At 46.8% G+C, this 18,984-nt stretch overlaps 2 protein-coding genes across 4 annotated transcripts; both read right to left on the bottom strand.

Annotated features, from left to right (window-relative positions):
- Positions 1 to 5,878, bottom strand: LOC135350596 (hyaluronan-mediated motility receptor-like). Its single transcript, XM_064549449.1, has 17 exons — positions 5,720 to 5,878; positions 5,295 to 5,402; positions 4,607 to 4,659; positions 3,906 to 4,013; positions 3,758 to 3,847; positions 3,519 to 3,621; positions 3,223 to 3,296; positions 2,924 to 3,015; positions 2,769 to 2,855; positions 2,478 to 2,656; positions 2,162 to 2,243; positions 1,215 to 1,433; positions 1,039 to 1,119; positions 884 to 955; positions 680 to 820; positions 319 to 565; positions 1 to 191 (listed from the first exon to the last, which is right to left on the bottom strand). The coding sequence occupies exons 1-17, from the start codon at positions 5,751 to 5,753 to the stop codon at positions 81 to 83; spliced, it is 1,881 nt and encodes a 626-aa protein (XP_064405519.1). The 5' UTR covers positions 5,754 to 5,878; the 3' UTR covers positions 1 to 80.
- Positions 5,879 to 5,996: 118 nt separating this feature from the next.
- LOC135350591 (uncharacterized) lies at positions 5,997 to 18,981 on the bottom strand. Of its 3 annotated transcripts, none has more exons than XM_064549439.1 (15): positions 18,840 to 18,948; positions 15,644 to 15,700; positions 14,783 to 14,896; positions 14,112 to 14,272; positions 12,380 to 13,522; positions 11,300 to 11,750; positions 10,026 to 10,674; positions 9,646 to 9,750; positions 9,436 to 9,528; positions 8,612 to 8,927; positions 7,514 to 7,755; positions 7,032 to 7,289; positions 6,454 to 6,788; positions 6,332 to 6,398; positions 5,997 to 6,190 (listed from the first exon to the last, which is right to left on the bottom strand). In XM_064549439.1, exons 3-15 carry the CDS (start codon positions 14,869 to 14,871, stop codon positions 6,116 to 6,118), a joined length of 3,984 nt encoding a protein of 1,327 aa, XP_064405509.1. In that variant the 5' UTR covers positions 14,872 to 14,896; positions 15,644 to 15,700; positions 18,840 to 18,948; the 3' UTR covers positions 5,997 to 6,115. The 3 variants fall into 3 exon arrangements, with proteins under 3 accessions (XP_064405509.1, XP_064405510.1, XP_064405508.1); XM_064549440.1 differs by having other exon boundaries at positions 15,644 to 15,816; positions 18,840 to 18,944; XM_064549438.1 differs by lacking the exon at positions 15,644 to 15,700 and having other exon boundaries at positions 18,840 to 18,981.
- Positions 18,982 to 18,984: the final 3 nt, after the last annotated feature.

Genomic DNA, 18,984 nt, shown 5'->3' with positions numbered 1-18,984 from the left:
CCTGTGAAGATCTACATTGATAAGTAATTAAATTACATGAAACAGATCAGAATGTACAAGTAGAGCTAGCTATGCATGGGTTAGTTGCGGGGGAGGAGTGGTTTTCCCTTGACCCCAGCACTAGTCTCATCCTCACGGCGGATCATGGTTCGCTTGACATGAGTGAGCTCATTCTTGAGCTTGATGACTTCCTGCAAGGAATGAGAACACAATATTATTATTGTACTCAGTTAATCATGAACCCCATCCAAACATGTCCACTAGTAAGTAGGTGAGTGACCATTACAAGAAAGTTTCTGCGTGACCATTATTTCTCACTTGTTTTAGAGCTGCGTTCTCATCCTTGAGATTCTTGACGTGCATGATCTTCTGTCGAGTGTTCTGATGTCCCAATAGCTTGGCGTATTGCTCACTCAGTCTCTGGGCCTCTTGTTGTGCTGCGGCTGTTTGGCTGGTGAGTAGTTTATTCTGTGCCTCTAGTTTGTCGATAGTCTCTTGATAAGGAGCATACTTCTCCTCAAGCTCAGCGTAGGCTTGCTTGAGGCCATCGTTCTCTTGAGTAAGTCTGTGTGTGTGTGTGTGTGGGGGGGGAGTGTGTGTGTGTGTGTGTGTGTGTGTGTGTGTTGTCATGCACAAGGTACTGCATTCAAAAGGAATGGCTCTACTGCAATATGATCACCTTTCAACCTCCGCCTCTAGCTCAGCAATTCTAGCAGCCTGGTCATCAATCCTAGCAGTCTGGTCATCAATCCTAGCAGTCTGGTCATCAATTCTAGCAGCTTGGTCATCAATCCGAGCAGCCTGGTCATCATTGTCCAGTCTGTGTGTGTATACGGGAGTATGGAGTATTGAGGGTGGGCAACATCATGTCATCCTTTGTTACCTTCTAACGTTGCTATCTGACAGAGACTGGTGGTCCACCCTCACACCAGCGTCAGTCTCCTCATCATTCTGCCTGAGGGGGAGGGTTATAACTAATCAGCTAGGTAGGAGCAGTGTACAAGTTCATAGCCTTAAGGGTTCACACAACATGCTCACTTCAAGTCACTGGAAGCTGAGAGAATGGTTGTTAGTTGAGACTGGGTGGCAGCTAGCTCCTCCTCCAGATCAAGGGTTCTCCTGTATCAATGGACGAATATATTTAATCAACACTGGAGTTCTAATATTTTGGTAAGGGTTGTTGATATACAATACAGTCATGACTCTGTGTTCACCGTGTAGCCTCCTCCATACTGCTCCTGTGTACTGCCTCCATAGAAGTCGTAGTCCGCTGTACTTGCTGAATGGTTTCCATAGCTACACGTAGCTGTTCCTCATTGGAGAGCTTGTCCTTGCTATAGGCAGTGGTGAGTGATGCAAGCTCTCCACTAACTTCCTCCAGCTGTGTCTCTTTGGTGCTCAGTGCTCTGAGGGTGGCTTGGTTCTCTTCATCCCTACACACACAACATGAAGTAGTGCTACATGTGACTGTACAGTGCATGTACTCACAGTCGTGTGTGTGACTGTACAGTGCATGTACTCACAGTCGTGTGTGTGACTGTACAGTGCATGCACTCACAGTCGTGTGTGTGACTGTACAGTGCATGTACTCACAGTCGTGTGTGTGACTGTACAGTGCATGTACTCACAGTCGTGTGTGTGACGTACTGTACAGTGCATGCACTCACAGTCGTGTGTGTGACTGTACAGTGCATGCACTCACAGTCGTGTGTGTGACGTACTGTACAGTGCATGTACTCACAGTCGTGTGTGTGACTGTACAGTGCATGTACTCACAGTCGTGTGTGTGACTGTACAGTGCATGCACTCACAGTCGTGTGTGTGACTGTACAGTGCATGCACTCACAGTCGTGTGTGTGACTGTACAGTGCATGCACTCACAGTCGTGTGTGTGACTGTACAGTGCATGCACTCACAGTCGTGTGTGTGACTGTACAGTGCATGCACTCACAGTCGTGTGTGTGACTGTACAGTGCATGCACTCACAGTCGTGCGTGTGACTGTACAGTGCATGCACTCACAGTCGTGCGTGTGACTGTACAGTGCATGCACTCACAGTCGTGTGTGTGACTGTACAGTGCATGTACTCACAGTCGTGTGTGTGACTGTACAGTGCATGTACTCACAGTCGTGTGTGTGACTGTACAGTGCATGTACTCACAGTCGTGTGTGTGCCTCCTGTGTGGACAGCAGCTGGGCACGCAACACACACTCACTGTCCTTATGAGTCTGACACTGGAGAGCTGGAGGGGATATCAATGTCCATCAGCCTAAACCATACTGTACAAGTGTGTCCTATACACAGTACACAGTACACAGTACAGAGTACAGGGTACCTACACGAACAATGTACTCATTGTAGGATGCTAAGTCAATTAAAAGCAATTATCAATGTTGAATCTACCAATTAAATACATGATGTGTTTGATGTACACAACAGATGGAAGGGACAACATTGGAATCCCTCCATTGCTTACCAGCTTCTTCCTCGAGGGCCAGACACTTCCTAGTGAGGTCCTCCAGTGCTAGCTGGTGTTCTGTCTGTTGTTGGGCAACCATCTCCTTGGATACGACCAGCTCCTCCCTGGTGGTCCCTAGACACTCTTGTAACCGATCTCTCTCTGAGCTCACACTCAACACACGCTCCTCCAACACTCTGGCAGGTTGTAGTGTAGGGTTTAATTATTGTGCCATGCTTTTGTTTTGTTCAGAGCGTTTGTTTTAACACTGAGAAATGCTCTGAAGTGTGTCCTAGCTAGCTAGCTCACCTTATCTTGTCTAAGAGCTGTGTGTGGGTGGAGTCCATGTCACTGGCCAGCTGCTCTTGTGTTTCCAAGGCAGTCACTAACTTCACCCTGCAAGAAAAATCATTGGCTCAGAATAAAATGCTCCAAGTCTTACAGTGTGTGATAGCCCCACCCACCGTTCCTGGTCCAGTTGTTCCCTCAGACAGTCCCTCTCACTCCTCTGAGCAGTTGTCTCCTCCCTCAGACTGAAGAGCTGGTCCTCCTGGTCCTGTGTGTGTGTGGGGGGGGGGGGGGTATACTGACTTAGAGCATTCAAACTTTAGTTTGGATGGTCATATTTCAATGATACAAAATTTCTGAATAACTGAAAGCAAGTCCTATTATTTGGTACGCTTATACTAAAACACACAGCTTTAACGAGACGGTGGGGACACTGTAATAATTATTAGGTCCAATTTCAAACAAGTTTCTATACCTGACAAGTAGCTCTGGCCGTGTCTAGTTGTTGGGTAAGATGAGAGTTGTCTTCCTTGAGGGTAGACATCTTATCTACACACACACACATGATCTCAGGTACAGGCAAGAAATCACTTTCAGAATGCAACAAAAACAATTGTTTGTTCAAATGAATGGAGCACCAATAGCCGCCTTTAATTTAACTAAAGTACTTTGATGAATGATACACAAAGTATAAATATATACAACACTCCATTTAATTGGCAGTGGACTGCCCTTTGATGTAGTTAAAGGGTATCACTAGACCACACCCACCTCTCAGCCGAGTCACTGTAGCCTCCAGCTTTGCCCCGCTGTCGGTCTTCTTCTTCAAGAAGGAGAGCTCCTCTTGCAAAGAATACTTCTCCTTGAGCTCACTCTAACAACAAGCAGCATAATTATAGTACCATTATTGTGGTCAGGCAATACGAAAACTATGAGGACACTTTGGTCAGCAATGCACACGCACGCACGCACACACGCACACACGCACACACACACACACAGATCCTTACATCCATCCTAGCCTGTAGAGTGGAGGTGAGGTTACCACTGGCCAGCAGCTGCTCAGTCAGATCACTGCAAGTGCAGGACAGTCGACGTAGCTGTGAAGAGATGCAGTTAGGGCAGGTGTCACTGAACATGTGCAACAGTCTCCTTTACCTGTTCCTCCAGTTGTCTTATATTGTCCGCTGAGTCACTGTCTTCCTCAGCGGAGTGTGGTTGAGTCTTGTAGCCGCTGGTGGGGGGTCTCCCACGGGGGGTCTTGTACTATAGGGATGGGGGGTAGGGGGGTTAATGTGTGTATTTATGAGCTACATACACACGTCTCTAGGGAGGTCAATAGTGATAGCATTGTAGGGACAGTACTGTGATAGCATTGTAGGGACAGTACTGTGATAGCATTGTAGGGACAGTACTGTGATAGCATTGTAGGGACAGTACTGTGATAGCATTGTAGGGACAGTACTGAGTGCATGGGTCAGCATTGTAGGGACAGTACTGTGATAGCATTGTAGGGACAGTACTGTGATAGCATTGTAGGGACAGTACTGAGTGCATGGGCAGGGTGTCATACAGGATTTTGAAGTAGAGGGGGGAAATAAGAAAAGTAACCAGAAAATGTTGCTAAAAAAAAGGTCAACTGTTATTTCAATACCCTTATAGTATGTAAAATTGCCAGCTATGGACCCTCAGTCAGCAAAAAAGGGGGGGAAATTGGAGATAGGGGGGGGATATCCCCCCTTTCCCCCCCCCTGTATGACACCCTGATGGGTATACTACTGAACAGTGTGCAGTACACACACTAGAGCATATAAGGTCCCTCCTAACAAAACAGACAATAACAACTATAATATACTTACTGGTGTTTGTGAAATGCTGAGCAAAGAGCTGTCAGCAGAATCAGTACTGAGATCTGTGTGTGTGTGTGTGTGTGTGTGTGCGTGTGTGTGTGTGTGCGCGTGTGTGTGTGTGTGTGTGTGTGTGTGTGTGTGCGTGTGTGTGGTGTTAACAGGATGAAGCCATCTGTGAAACCATGTCAATAAAGCGGCTGAAACCTACTCCAACAATTCCAATCCCCACAATAATTAAGTTAAGGCCACTCCAAGTGACACTCTGGTTTCTGGTCTTGAAGTTTTTCTAATTGCATGCGGGCGGGCGGCTTTTCTCATTATGTCATTATCAATTTCACATCATTATTTTTCAAATGAATATCATTATCACACTATTTTGTACCACATGGACCATTCTGCGCATGCGTAGTAGAAATAATGGGATAGAAATCCAATAATGAGATAGAAATCCAAGAATAAAATCTGATGCGGGCGGTGGACCAGAAACCAGAGTATCACTTGGAGTGGCCTAAAAGATACAATGAACTACATTATCCTCATAACCCTGTCTGTACACACACACACACGTAGAGGGACCTACTTTACCCTCATAACCCTGTCTGTACACACACACGTAGAGGGACCTACTTTACCCACGTCAAATAACAATTACCTGTAAAATAGTACCTAGCTACCTACAATGCAATAGATGTCTTACCATTGGAAGAGTTCTTCTTGAATCTGGATGACTTGTCAAATGACAGAGCCCCAGAGGACCTTCCACCCACTTTCACATCATAGGCCCCAGGGGCTGGAGTCTCAGGCCCTGCACACACACACACATATAATCATAGGCCCCAGGGGCTGGAGTCTCAGGCCCTGCACACACACACACACATGATCATAGGCCCCAGGGGCTGGAGTCTCAGGCCCTGCACACACACACACACATGATCATAGGCCCCAGGGGCTGGAGTCTCAGGCCTGCACACACACACACACATGATCATAGGCCCCAGGGGCTGGAGTCTCAGGCCCTGCACACACACACACACACATGATCATAGGCCCCAGGGGCCGGCTGGAGTCTCAGGCCTGCACACACACACACACATGATCAAGTACTATGTATAGCTAGCTCACCCTTGCTGTTGAATCTATTAGCCCTGGAGAACATTCGGTTAGTATAGTGCTTGCAACTTAACTTGTGTCGCTTGTCCGGCCTGCTGCAGGTACGCTACGTCTCTTTGTCAAAGAATATGGTCGATCATGCATGCTAGCAGTTTTAAACTTGGGATAAAACCACACCCTTTTGTTATTTCTTTTTGTTCTATTAAAGAAAAATCGGCTTATAGGATACTTGCATTTACACATGCGCAGTATAATTAAGTGGCTAATTATCTTTCATTTTCTTCATCTATTAAATTTCCTGATAATAATTATTGTGATAGGGAAAATGCGAATTATGTATGCAATTACGTATGCATTGATCATGAGTTTAAACACAAACACAGCGAACATACAAAAGTTAGTGAGTGTTCATTTGGTGGGGGACCTTGGATTGTCAGGAGATAGTATCTTCTCAACAGTGTTGACTACTGTGCCAGCATCAACCTGCATAGGTGACCATCTTTACCACATGAACATCACATTGGGTTTATCAAACTACTGATCTTTACCAAATTGAATTTGTAGCTCTATATCACATTGGGTTTGTCTGATTAATGATCTTTACCCCACAAGACTTGTCCTTACCTCATTCTCCAGGAAAACGTGGCAATTCAGTTTTCCACTGTCTTTTGAGATGAATGCAAAGTATTCCCTGCAAATAAAATTGTCACATTAAAAATGTCCAAAAAAGCATTTCTCAGTCTCACCTGATTCTGACAATGTATGTGATGGTTTTGATTGGGAAACTCTTTCTATTAAACACTTTTTTCTGAGGGTCAGTGATGAATATTCCTCCAGGGGTCACATCAAAGTCCACGAGAAATGGAGTGCTGGAGAGAGTGGGCGTTTTAGGCTGTGCCATTTGCTGTAGCGGTACTCTGACAGCATCCAACCCCTCCGTCTTAGTGACGCCTTGGCAACCAAGGTATTGCACAACAAAGCTCGATTCATCTTCCACGAGCGATTTTTTTGGTTTTCGCAAACTGCCCAGACGTTCAAGGAGGTTTGGAGTGGACTTGGCTTTTAATGGTGGAGATGGTTTCTGATCAGGGCGTATGTGGGGGGTAGGGGTGAGGGTGGAGTGTGTGTGGGGGTGGGTGGGGTGAGGGTGGAGTGTGTGTGTGTGTGTGTGGAGCACTATACAGTTGACGTATTAGCTCATGCAGCACATGCAGTGTCCACAACTCTCTAAAGATAAGATAGTATGTATGGTCCTACAAGCAACCATTCGCTGATCTAACATGTCACAGGCGGGGAGACCCCCTCTACCCTGCCCCCTGCTCACCTCTGTGGGTGGGGAGACCCCCTCCACTCTTGCCCCAGGGTTGGCTTGCAGCACTCTCTGATAGCGTGCCTGACATGCTCCATGTAGAGCCAGACATAACCTGTCAGTATTGGGCTCTTTACGGAAGCCATGGAACTTGAGTTGCTTCATGTTTCCATGCGTGCCATTGTCCAGTATGTAACCACAGTAACGGTCGTCATTGGCAATACCGAGAAAAACGAGGAAGCGAACTCTGTGCTCAGCGATCACAGTGTCATTCTGTTAGGGAGTATACAATCAATCAACTGCATGATGAGTATTCTTATAAAATAGTCAAAGGGAATTAAGCACTGCAGAGGCATTCTATTGCATGGATAGACTTCAAAAGTTGGAGCAATTAAAAAGAGATGCTTGTCTGCTCCTCCAACAACACTTGATATGACTAGCTCTTATTTATCTGATATTCTAGGGGTTGGATATTATACACCATAAACCCGGCTCACTTTGACAGCTGTTATCCTGACATGAGAGGTGGCCACATCCACGTGCACGTCCAGGTAACCACGGTGATTCTCCATACACAGTCTACTCACGCCTTCATTCACAGCTCCAATCTCTTTCCCCTGGAACACATCACATGATCCCATGTACGTGCATGTGATTCGTTTGTATTCGTCTTGTTTCTCTGGACTCTGAGAGTTGTCCCTCTTAGTGTGCTGGCTCTGACTAGCGCTCACTGAGGGCTCTGTATAATGAAGGGGAGGATATATATTGGTGGTGAGGGCTCTGTATAATGAAGGGGAGGATATATATTGGTGCTGAGGGCTCTGTATAATGAAGGGGAGGATATATATTGGTGCTGAGGGCTCTGTATAATGAAGGGGAGGATATATATTGGTGCTGAGGGCTCTGTATAATGAAGGGGAGGATATATATTGGTGCTGAGGGCTCTGTATAATGAAGGGGAGGATATATATTGGTGATGAGGGCTCTGTATAATGAAGGGGAGGATATATATTGGTGATGTGCAGTGGATTGCAGTGCACTTGCAACAGAGAATTGCCTAACAGCAAAATCACAATAATATTTTATTACATGTAGATAATAAAATAAAATAGCCTAAAACCCTAAACCTGTATCTGTATAGGCTTATAAAGATCTCTGGGAGTGGCTTAGTGGTTAGGGTGGTGGCTTCGTAGATCATATGATAGATAAGGCATGGGTTCGATTCCCTCTTGGGGGACTTTTCTTCATTTCTTTACAAATCAATAAGTAATTTCCCTAACTTTTGTGAGTAGTCGGAGAACGACCCAACTTTCCCTTTTAGGTTCTGTCTTTTTTTCTTTTCAGTTTTGGCCCTGATTAATTCATATCTAACAATCTAAATTGTGGTTTTGCTGTTTGGCAATTCTCTGTTGCAAGTGCACTGCAATGTACAATCCACACAGTACACTAGAGCTAGCTGCTGTATACAAATGCAATATCTGTTAGTGTAGAATCAGACACTCTGGTCAATGGTTGGTGGTATATGGATTCCAGGACAATGATGGTGAAACATGTTATGGCTACTTGTTGACCTCTCCAGCCATCAATGCACTCACCTTTAACCAGCTCTTTTGCTGCTGCACTTTCCTCTTTTTTTGTTGCCTTCCTTGCTCGTTTCTCCTGACGATCCCTCTGATGAGCCTCCAGTAGAGCCCTAGCAACTGCTCGGGCTGGTCGCTCACACCGGAACACATGACACTTGTGTCTCTTGGTAACAATGTCTCTAGCCACATAACCAAAGTGACGCTCATTGTCCAGTCCAATGCCCCACACACGTATCTTGTTGATGGGTTGTGTGAGCGTGGGAGAGGAGGTCTCCGGGTCCAGCCAACGTAGAGAGGCATTGTGCACTTGCAGGAACACCTGGGAGTCCTGTAATACAGTGTACAGAGGGTTAATGTGATATTGTGTCTGTGTCTGTGTGTGCGTAGTTTCATCATATGACTGGCTAACACAATCAGACACTGTTAGGGCTTTACCGTACGTGTAGAGTACAGTGGGGAAGCATGTCAGCAATGTGTCAGCAATGTGGCAGCAGTGTGGCAGCAGTGTGGCAGCTAGCTATCGCCATTCATCATAGACACAGCTAATACTACTCCGCACACAGACACAACATTATTGTAAGTGCTATTAGTTTAATTATAGAGTGATACAGGTATCAACTTTAAAGGCAAGCACAGATGATATTCCATATAATACTGTATCACTACTGTACTAGGATCGGAGACAGACACATATGGGGGGTACATGTACCTACGTCGCCCCCCTGGTGAGATCAAAGGAAGTGCCTATTAGCTCTCAGACATTCTCCTTATGCCTATGTGTGCTAATGTTACAAGTGTGTTGAGTATATACAAGTAACCTCATTAGCTATGCATACCTTGGTGGGAGTGGAGTCTCCACTGATGTTGCTAATACACGAGTGGACCACCTTCACACACTGACCCTGCACCAGCTCTGACTCATCCACATCCTGTACACACACACACGTTAGCTAAATGTAGACACCAGAGCTAGTCTAACTGTAAGACACGTTAATAGCTACACAATTAAGACGTTGCCTTTATCATATTAGGCAGCTGATATTTACCCATGATCCTATGAAGTGTGCCCTAAAGGCAGGAGAGGGTCTCCTCCTCTCATCAGCCGAGGCTTGACCACGCCCACCAGTGTGGCTGTCATCAACACATAGACTCTGTGTGTGTGTGTGTGTGTGTGTGTGTGTGTGTGGGTGCGTGCGTGCGTGCGTGCGTGTGTGTGGGAGGGGTGATGGGATACACACTACACTATAGAATGTGGCTATGGATATGCAAATGTTCAAACGCAACACTCTAGAGCTGAATAAGTTTATAGTTCTTGCAAATCTAGTATTATAGCTCACACACTCACTCACAAGTCAACCCCCCACCCACACACACACCTTCCCCACACACACACACACCGGCCCTCCCCACCCACACACACACTCACCAGTCTCTTGATATCATCGCCTGTTGGCCTGTTATACTGTGTCCTCCCTGAGGGCACATGCCAGTAATACACACGTCCAGTCTCATCCTTCATGTTCTGCCAACCCCTCGGCAGCTCCCCCTCGAGACCACCCCCCTCCGTCCAGCTCTCTTTTACCCCGGCAGAGTTCAGTGTAGTCACATCCCCCACGGACTCTGCACTGTGTGTAACATCACCAGACTCCTCCCCTTTTTCCATATCTTCGTATTTGTGATTCAAAAGCCGATTTTGACGCATTTTGAAGGCTTCTTCCGAAACACGAGGCGGTTTCTCCAAGTGGGGAAATACTACATCACTATCTCTGAGGAGGTTGGGTTGCGATGAGGATCTTTGCTGAGACAATTCCTGCACTCGAGTGAGGCCACTTTTGGGAGCGCTCAATTCTGTTTCGTCCCAATCCATTTCAATACTTGATGAGGTCAGGTGTTGCTTTCGTGCAATCTGATTGGCCGGCTCAGCCGTGACGTCAAGGGAATCATTGACGGGTTCGTAAGCGTGTGGGCGTCGCTGTACCTTGGTCCATGAGGGGGGACCAGGGGGGGTCCTCACTAACTGCAGGGGGGATCCATCTGCCGATACTCCCAGGGAGGTCTCCAGTGACTTAATGGCTCTGTGGGGGATACAATATATTATTACTAAGTGTGGGACATGAAATAAATATGTTAATCAAGAGCTTTAAGGGCAGATAGAGTTTCAAGCAAGGAAAAAAGTGTACAGGCTCCAGCTAGTAGCACTACCATAGCTACAGTGCCTGTGCACAGGCTCCAGCTAGTAGCACTACCATAGCTACAGTGCCTGTGGACAGGCTCCAGCTAGTAGCACTACCATAGCTACAGTACCTGTGCACAGGCTCCAGCTAGTAGCACTACCATAGCTACAGTACCTGTGCACAGGCTCCAGCTAGTAGCACTACCATAGCTACAGTGCCTGTGCACAGGCTCCAGCTAGTAGCACTACCATAGCTACAGTACCTGTGGACAGGCTCCAGCTAGTAGCACTACCATAGCTACAGTACCTGTGCACAGGCTCCAGCTAGTAGCACTACCATAGCTACAGTACCTGTGCACAGGCTCCAGCTAGTAGCACTACCATAGCTACAGTGCCTGTGGACAGGCTCCAGCTAGTAGCACTACCATAGCTACAGTACCTGTGCACAGGCTCCAGCTAGTAGCACTACCATAGCTACAGTGCCTGTGCACAGGCTCCAGCTAGTAGCACTACCATAGCTACTGTACCTGTGTACAGGCTCCAGTGCATCATCATGATCTGACCCTGATGACTCCTCGCTTCCTGGCCCTCCCTGGGAGCGCAGACTGGACACAGAGTCAAGCTGCTGATAGCGCCTCAGAGTCACACCAGAGCGTAACAGAATGGCCTCTTTGGAGAGGTCCTCCAAACGAGAGTAGCCAGGGGAAGGAGGAGCACTGGTTCGTGGTAATGTGACGCTCAGTTTCTTGCTGTTTGAGGGAAGGTCGTACGGTGAGTCAAACACAGAGTCTTGTGAGGGGCTTTCCTCTCCTGTAGATGGACTGCCCTTTCTCGATAAGGGACTTTCCCCTGTGTCCTTGCCAGGAGGTAGAGTATAGAGCTCTTTAGAGGAAACTCTTCTGGTCTTGGTCTGTCCTACACTGTAGGTCCTCTGATAGGAGAGTAGAGTGTTCCTGTCCACCTCCATATAGCCGTCATCTGGGGGAGGGATACACATCCTCAAAATGCACGTATTTCTATGCACAAAATTTGTAGCAGAACAAATTGACTGCTCTAGAGAGACAATACTATGTATGTACGAATGTACTAGTCATTTATAATCATTGGTTTGGGGACTCTATCAGCTGCCATTAACTTGAATCCCGTTAATCCAATCTCAACAATTTTCTGATTTTATGAAAGCTTACAAAGAGACCTTTCAAATGGTGTCATAAAAATTGTTATTTGCCAATTTGGCGATACCATGGATTATATATAGCTGGTCCAAGGCCGAAAAATGACAAATTATGACCCCGACGAAATTTTAAATTGAAACACATAATTTGAAAGGTCTCTTTCTAAGCTTTCAGAAAATCATATAATTTTTGACATTGGATCAATGGTACTCAAGTTATGGCTGTTGAAAGATGTTCAACTACACCCCCCCCCCCCCCCCCACACACACACACACACATTGTACACACACACACACCCTCACACACACACACACACACACACACACCCTCACACATACACACACACACACCCTCACACATACACACACACACACCCTCACACACACACACCCCCCCCCCCCACACACACACACACACACAGTGTGTACTCACCTCCTGGTAGCTTGTCCCTCACAGTCTCATAGCCGGGGTCAGCCAGGTTCTCCATACTAAGAGTGGGCGTCTCATATGGGCGGGGCTTCAGAGGTATCAATTCCTTCCTTGTCGTCGTTTGGCGCCTCCTTTCAGCGGAGGGTGCAGTCTCTTTACCAAGGTCAACCACAGCATACGCAATCGGTGATTTAGGGTTCTGATTAGAGTCGTCCGAATGACTGGACGGCATTTCTAGCTCTGCATAAACTCTGTTTTGTAAGCTCTTCTCCGCTATCTCAGTGTAGCCAGCTTCGTGGGCGTCTTGGGCTAATCGTTGGCGAGGTTTCATTGGAACTGGAGGGGGTGGACTGAGTATTCTCATAATGGGTGTGTTCTCGTCTTCACCTTTGACCCCTCCTCGGTGGATGACAGCATACTCGTGACCTTGAGTAGTGAACGTGTGCTTCACAGGAGCTCTTGTTGACTGCGGAGATGTACAATCTTCAGTGCTGGAATTCGATTGGTGGGATCTTTTAGTAGGCGTGGCACTTCCATCGGAGCTGAACTCTGATTCTGAATAGTGTCTAGGTGGAATTGGGGGGCTGGGGCTCAGGGGGGAGATCCCCTCATTGTGTATGGGAGTGGGGCTCAGGGGGGAGATCCCCTCATTGTGTATGGGAGTGGGGCTCAGGGGGGAGATCCCCTCACTGTGTATGGGAGTGGGGCTCAGGGGGGAGATCCCCTCACTGTGTAGGAGGGTGGGGCTCATGGGGGAGACTCCCTCGTCAGACTGGGTTAACGAGAGTCTGGTATCCATGGGAACAGGGGAGAGAGGAGTCATTGGCTCCGGAGGCAGTTGGTTGGCACTGGATACTAGTTCAACATTCACGTAGCTGCTCCGAGGTCTTTGAGGGGGCGGGGTACTCCTTTGAGTGGGCGTGGTGGTCATATGAGGGGGCAGGGTGGTCATTGGAGGGGACGTGGTGCTCCTTTGAGGGGGTGGGGTGCTGGTGAAAGTTTCATTTTTTTGGTTCTTTTCAGTTGTATCATGATTGGTCGAGTGAGTAGAGTCGCTAATGACGAGTCTCCTCGGTCCTTTGATGGGTGGAGTGCGCTTGACATTGATGTAGTCATGTGACCGGACAACCTTAGAGTGCTCCTTAGCTGTGTGGATGTGTGTGTGTGGGGTGTGTGGGGTGTGTGGGAGGGTCATACAAATGCAATAATTATAAGCTGTATAATGTACGGATAAGGCTGCCCTCTCAAAATTACAATTTGTAGACAGACTTCGTACAATGTCTTGAAATACTAGTAATTGATAGGCCATACAATAGAGTCACTTAGCTGCTGGAACATGAGATCATTATAAACCACAATGCATGCCTCCTCTAGCTCACAGTAAGATGACCCAACCACTGTAATCACAAGGTACCCCCACACACAGAGTCAGGTAGTGTATCCACACACACACACACACACACAGAGTCAGGTAGTGTATCCACACACACACACACACACACAGAGTCAGGTAGTGTATCCACACACACACACACACACACACAGAGTCAGGTAGTGTATCCACACACACACACACACACACAGAGTCAGGTAGTGTATCCACACACACACACACACCCACACAGAGTCAGGTAGTGGTGGGGGACCCACCACACACACACACACACCCACACATACATACACACACACACACACCCCAAACCACACACACCCACCCACACACACACATACACACCTTCCTCCTCGGGGAACTTCCAGGTGGTCTTCCCAGTCTCCCTGTGCCAGTAATAGCAGCGATGGTGCTGCTCACTGCGCACCTTCTCCCAGTGTGGAGGCAACACCTTTTGTCTTGTCCGAGTGACTGGACTACTCTTAGGACTAGCAGCCAGGGCCTCACTGCAGGGGAGGGTCAAGTAGTGATACACTAACTATAATGGCAGCCATTGGGCAGACTAACAGTGGCTGGAGGGTGGCCTGCTAACACAGGTCCAAACACACGGGCCTATTAACCTGGCTGTAGGGTGACCACAATAGACAAGCCTGAATGCCCCTGTCAGGTATTGTACATTGTACTCTATAAGCATCGTCAGCACAGAGCATTGATGAATACATGAAAGGCCATATTGACTGTCATCCCCCTGCTTACACCAGCTGTACATGGACACAGTGATTACTCCAGCTCATACCTTAAGGCTATATTTACAATTCAATTACAATACAATTGAATGCTTTGGCTGTTGACAATAATTGATAAAGCATACCTCACACAATCAGACAAATGGCAAACACACGCTACATGTATGGTAGGACAGACTGAACAAGAATGACTAGCTTCAAAACATGAGGGCAATTGTTGAACTAAGCCAGCTGTGTTTAATATAGAGTGATATAAACACCTGTACTTACTCTGAGGCAACATCATCATCATCAGGAGTGTCACCATATATGTCACTGAGGGACGGTGTGATGTTGGTCAGTGTGGAAACATCCGTCATATTCCGTTGAGTCAAGAGAGCTCTTCTGTAGAGAGAGGGGGGAGTGAGAGCACATGCAGGTAGGGCACCCACAGTATCTACTATCAGCAGAGAGGGGGGACACCCACAGTATCTACTATCAGCAGAGAGGGGGGACACACAGTATCTACTATCAGCTGTAGAGAGGGGGGACACACAGTATCTACTATCAGCTGTAGAGAGGGGGGACACACACAGTATCTACTATCAGCAGAGAGGGGGGACACACAGTATCTACTATCAGCTGTAGAGAGGGGGGCCACACAGTATCTACTATCAGCTGTAGAGAGGGGGGACACACACAGTATCTAATATCAGCTGTAGAGAGGGAGGACACATAGTATCTACTATCAGCAGAGAGAGGGGACACACAGTATCTACTATCAGCTGTAGAGAGGGGGGACACACAGTATCTACAATGTACTATCAGCTGTAGAGAGGGGGGACACACAGTATCTACTATCAGCTGTAGAGAGGGGGGACACACAGTATCTACAATATACTATCAGCTGTAGAGAGGGGGGACACACACACACAGTATCTACTATCAGCTGTAGAGAGGGGGGACATACAGTATCTACTATCAGCTGTAGAGAGGGGGGACACACAGTATCTACTATCAACTGAGGGCTCAAACACTCAGTTAGTGGTAATCACAGCCACCCACACACAATACACATACCTAACCCTACCCTAATACCCACACACAATACCATACCCTAATACCCTAATACCCACATACCACACACAATACCTTAATGGCAACCAGAATCAGATGATGTGGTGGACACTGGACAGAGTAGTTGCTAGGCTAGGGGGAATAGATTGTGTAGAATGTGAGCAGATATTAAAACCACCTTCAAAGATAAGAGTCACTATTCTCCTTATTTAGCATCATAACTGCAATCTACAGAAATGCAAGTCCAGCTGTGTGGGACAAACAATGAACTGAGATCTGAATAATATACTCCAGCCATAAACACGACCATAAACACAGTCATAAGTCCACACACAGTACACTGAATGTAGTTAGTCAGGTTCAGAAGTTGGTACATTGAGAGTGTTGTTCACATTGAATAATCATATAATGAGAATACATTTGCACATGAATGACATTTTCTCAGAGCTAGAGCAAAACAAAATATCTGTCAACTCAGCTAAACTATAACCATCACAGTGTTCACTGGGCAGCAGTTATGCCCCTACACACACACTAGTAACTACCAGAGGAGCACGATGGCTGCCCCTACACACACACTAGTAACTACCAGAGGAGCACGATGGCTGCCCCTACACACACACACTAGTAACTACCAGAGGAGCACGATGGCTGCCCCTACACACACACACTAGTAACTACCAGAGGAGCACGATGGCTGCCCCTACACACACACACTAGTAACTACCAGAGGAGCACGATGGCTGCCCCTACACACACACACTAGTAACTACCAGAGGAGCACGATGGCTGCCCCTACACACACACTAGTAACTACCAGAGGAGCACGATGGCTGCCCCTACACACACACTAGTAACTACCAGAGGAGCACGATGGCTGCCCCTACACACACACTAGTAACTACCAGAGGAGCACGATGGCTGCCCCTACACACACACACTAGTAACTACCAGAGGAGCACGATGGCTGCCCCTACACACACACTAGTAACTACCAGAGGAGCACGATGGCTGCCCCTACACACACACTAGTAACTCTAGCCTATACTTCATGAATACAGACACAGCTGTTATTTTAGTCAGCGGGTGAAATTCGACTCCAGCAAACAAGTATAAGCAATGCATTAGGTACGCCAAGTGGATGCACCAGATATGAGGTAATGGAGGGGGAGGGACGACCACCTCCCCTCCAGCACCAGCCTGTAGCCTGAGGTCATCCAAACACAATGACCATTGAAGAGAGCTTGACACACACTCTGCCCTTGAAGTAAGTGTGTAATCAGTTTGGCCGCTGTCTCTAGTATCAACACAGCTGACAGCTACTGTAGTTAATCACATAGTTTACCAACAAATTACACGCAGTTTGAGTGGCTTCAAAAGCAGGCTCTTGTGAACTGGCCACTCTCAAGAGACCTCTAATTAATAGTTGACACGACCTATTAAGACTAACAGACACCCCCACACCATCAGGACAAAGCCGCCATTGTCAGTGTGTGTGGTAGAGGGGCGGGGGTACACTGTCAGGACAAAGCCGCCATTGTCAGTGTGTGTGGTCCATCACTGTAATCACACCTATAACTGGTTGCCCTACATAGCAACCAAGTTAATGGGCCACAAGTCTCTCCATAGCATGTGTTTGGATAGCTGGCATCTCTTCAATACAGCCACTGTTGGTCTGCCGCAATGACCATATACACATCTGATACAGCCACTGTTGGTCTGCCGCAATGACCATATACACATCTGATACAACCACTGTTGGTCTGCCGCAATGACCATATACACATCTGATACAGCCACTGTTGGTCTGCCGCAATGACCATATACACATCTGTATAAGTATTTACACAAAAAATCTATTTATTCTTTTTTGTGCAGGGACAATTACAAGTGTACACAGAACGCTAATTCCTGGCAGCTACACTGAACTCTGGCTACAGGAAAGGTCATATGACATGCAACTATCCATCAAGTATTGGCCAGCAGAGATTCCTCTCAAGGCTTCAGCTTTGAACCACACTAGCTCACTGAGTACTGACACACCTAAGCCAACACTGTTCCATTAGCCACGTTTAGTTAGAAGAAAGGTTTGTTGTCTTTGTGTGATTGGCATGCGATAACTTTAGAGTACAAAATAAGGCAAGATATAAATAAATGATAACAATGCTCTGCATGCAGGCATTCTCGTTATGGGCACACACTTCTTATGGTAGAGCACACTCAGACTACTGGGTGGTGGGGGGTGGTGTGTGGGGGTGTGTGTGTGTGGGGGGTGGCATTGTGTTACTCCTATATGGTAGAGCACACTCAGACCACTGGGTGGGGGGTGGTGGGGGGGGGGGGGTCATTCACACTGGCCATATATTGAATAGAGTAATGACATTGGAACATTTCTTGATGACATTTGGAAAGAGGTACCTTACAATCATGAGACAAAGGGTATACAAATTGAAAACAAATTGTTGTAGTAGATAACGTATTATGATAATAATACAAGAACTGAAATAGGACAATTCTATAGAGAACTGAACATCAAATACACTAACCTAATATCTGGTTGCTATGGGTTGCTACGATGGTATCTGTTACTAAGTGACACTCAATGAGCCGAGACACTGACCACTCAACTAGCTAGTCTAGTACTCTGGTTGCCACTTTAGAAAAGGTATCGCATTTTTAGATAAATGAGTTAGCATAACTTGATTGGAAGTGACAAAGTTTTATGGAATTGAAAATGCCGCAAATTGTTTATTTTCATTATTCAGTGCAAAGCAACCATCAGTAAGTGCAGTGCTTTCACTTGGGGCCAGATACACTCAGCCTAGGGGGTGTTGTAACTAGCCTAGGCCAGGGGGTGTTGTAGCTAGCCTAGGGGTGTTGTCTTGTACAGTTGGCTAATAGTGTGGGGGCCTGCTCCCAACACCTTTCAGCCTTCACTATTGAAAGGGACCTACAATCAACCTTGTAGATACAACATGAATGTACATGTATTAATAGCAGATACATGAACATGTACGTACATGTAGCTTGTTACAAGCTTACTGTATCAATGCAGCTAGCTAGACCAACTAGACTGTATGTATCAACACATTCGTGCTAATGGACTAGACCTGTTGCATAATGTATCTCCTCTATATGCAGCTACAGACTGTCTAGTGCAGCGCAAGCTTCATGTAGCTAGCCAGGTACACACCCCTTTCAGGCCTTTCATTCACTAGAGCTCTACCAAATACTAGCAGCTAGACTATTGTTAGCGGTCATGCAGCCTCACCTTATAGACTGTGTGTTCAATATATCCGAGCAAGAATCACCTCTGCTTGACTGTAGCTAGCTAGCTCTGTGTTTAGCTACTCTCCACACATGGTCGTCTCTTATGCTGCTCTAGCGTAGATACGCCCACTATAATTAGCCACCCA

Source organism: Halichondria panicea, chromosome 16, assembly GCF_963675165.1.
Source record: "Halichondria panicea chromosome 16, odHalPani1.1, whole genome shotgun sequence".
Taxonomy (NCBI): domain Eukaryota; kingdom Metazoa; phylum Porifera; class Demospongiae; order Suberitida; family Halichondriidae; genus Halichondria; species Halichondria panicea.
The sequence above is the reverse complement of the archived record's forward strand: the minus strand, read 5'-3'. Positions and strand labels throughout refer to the sequence as shown.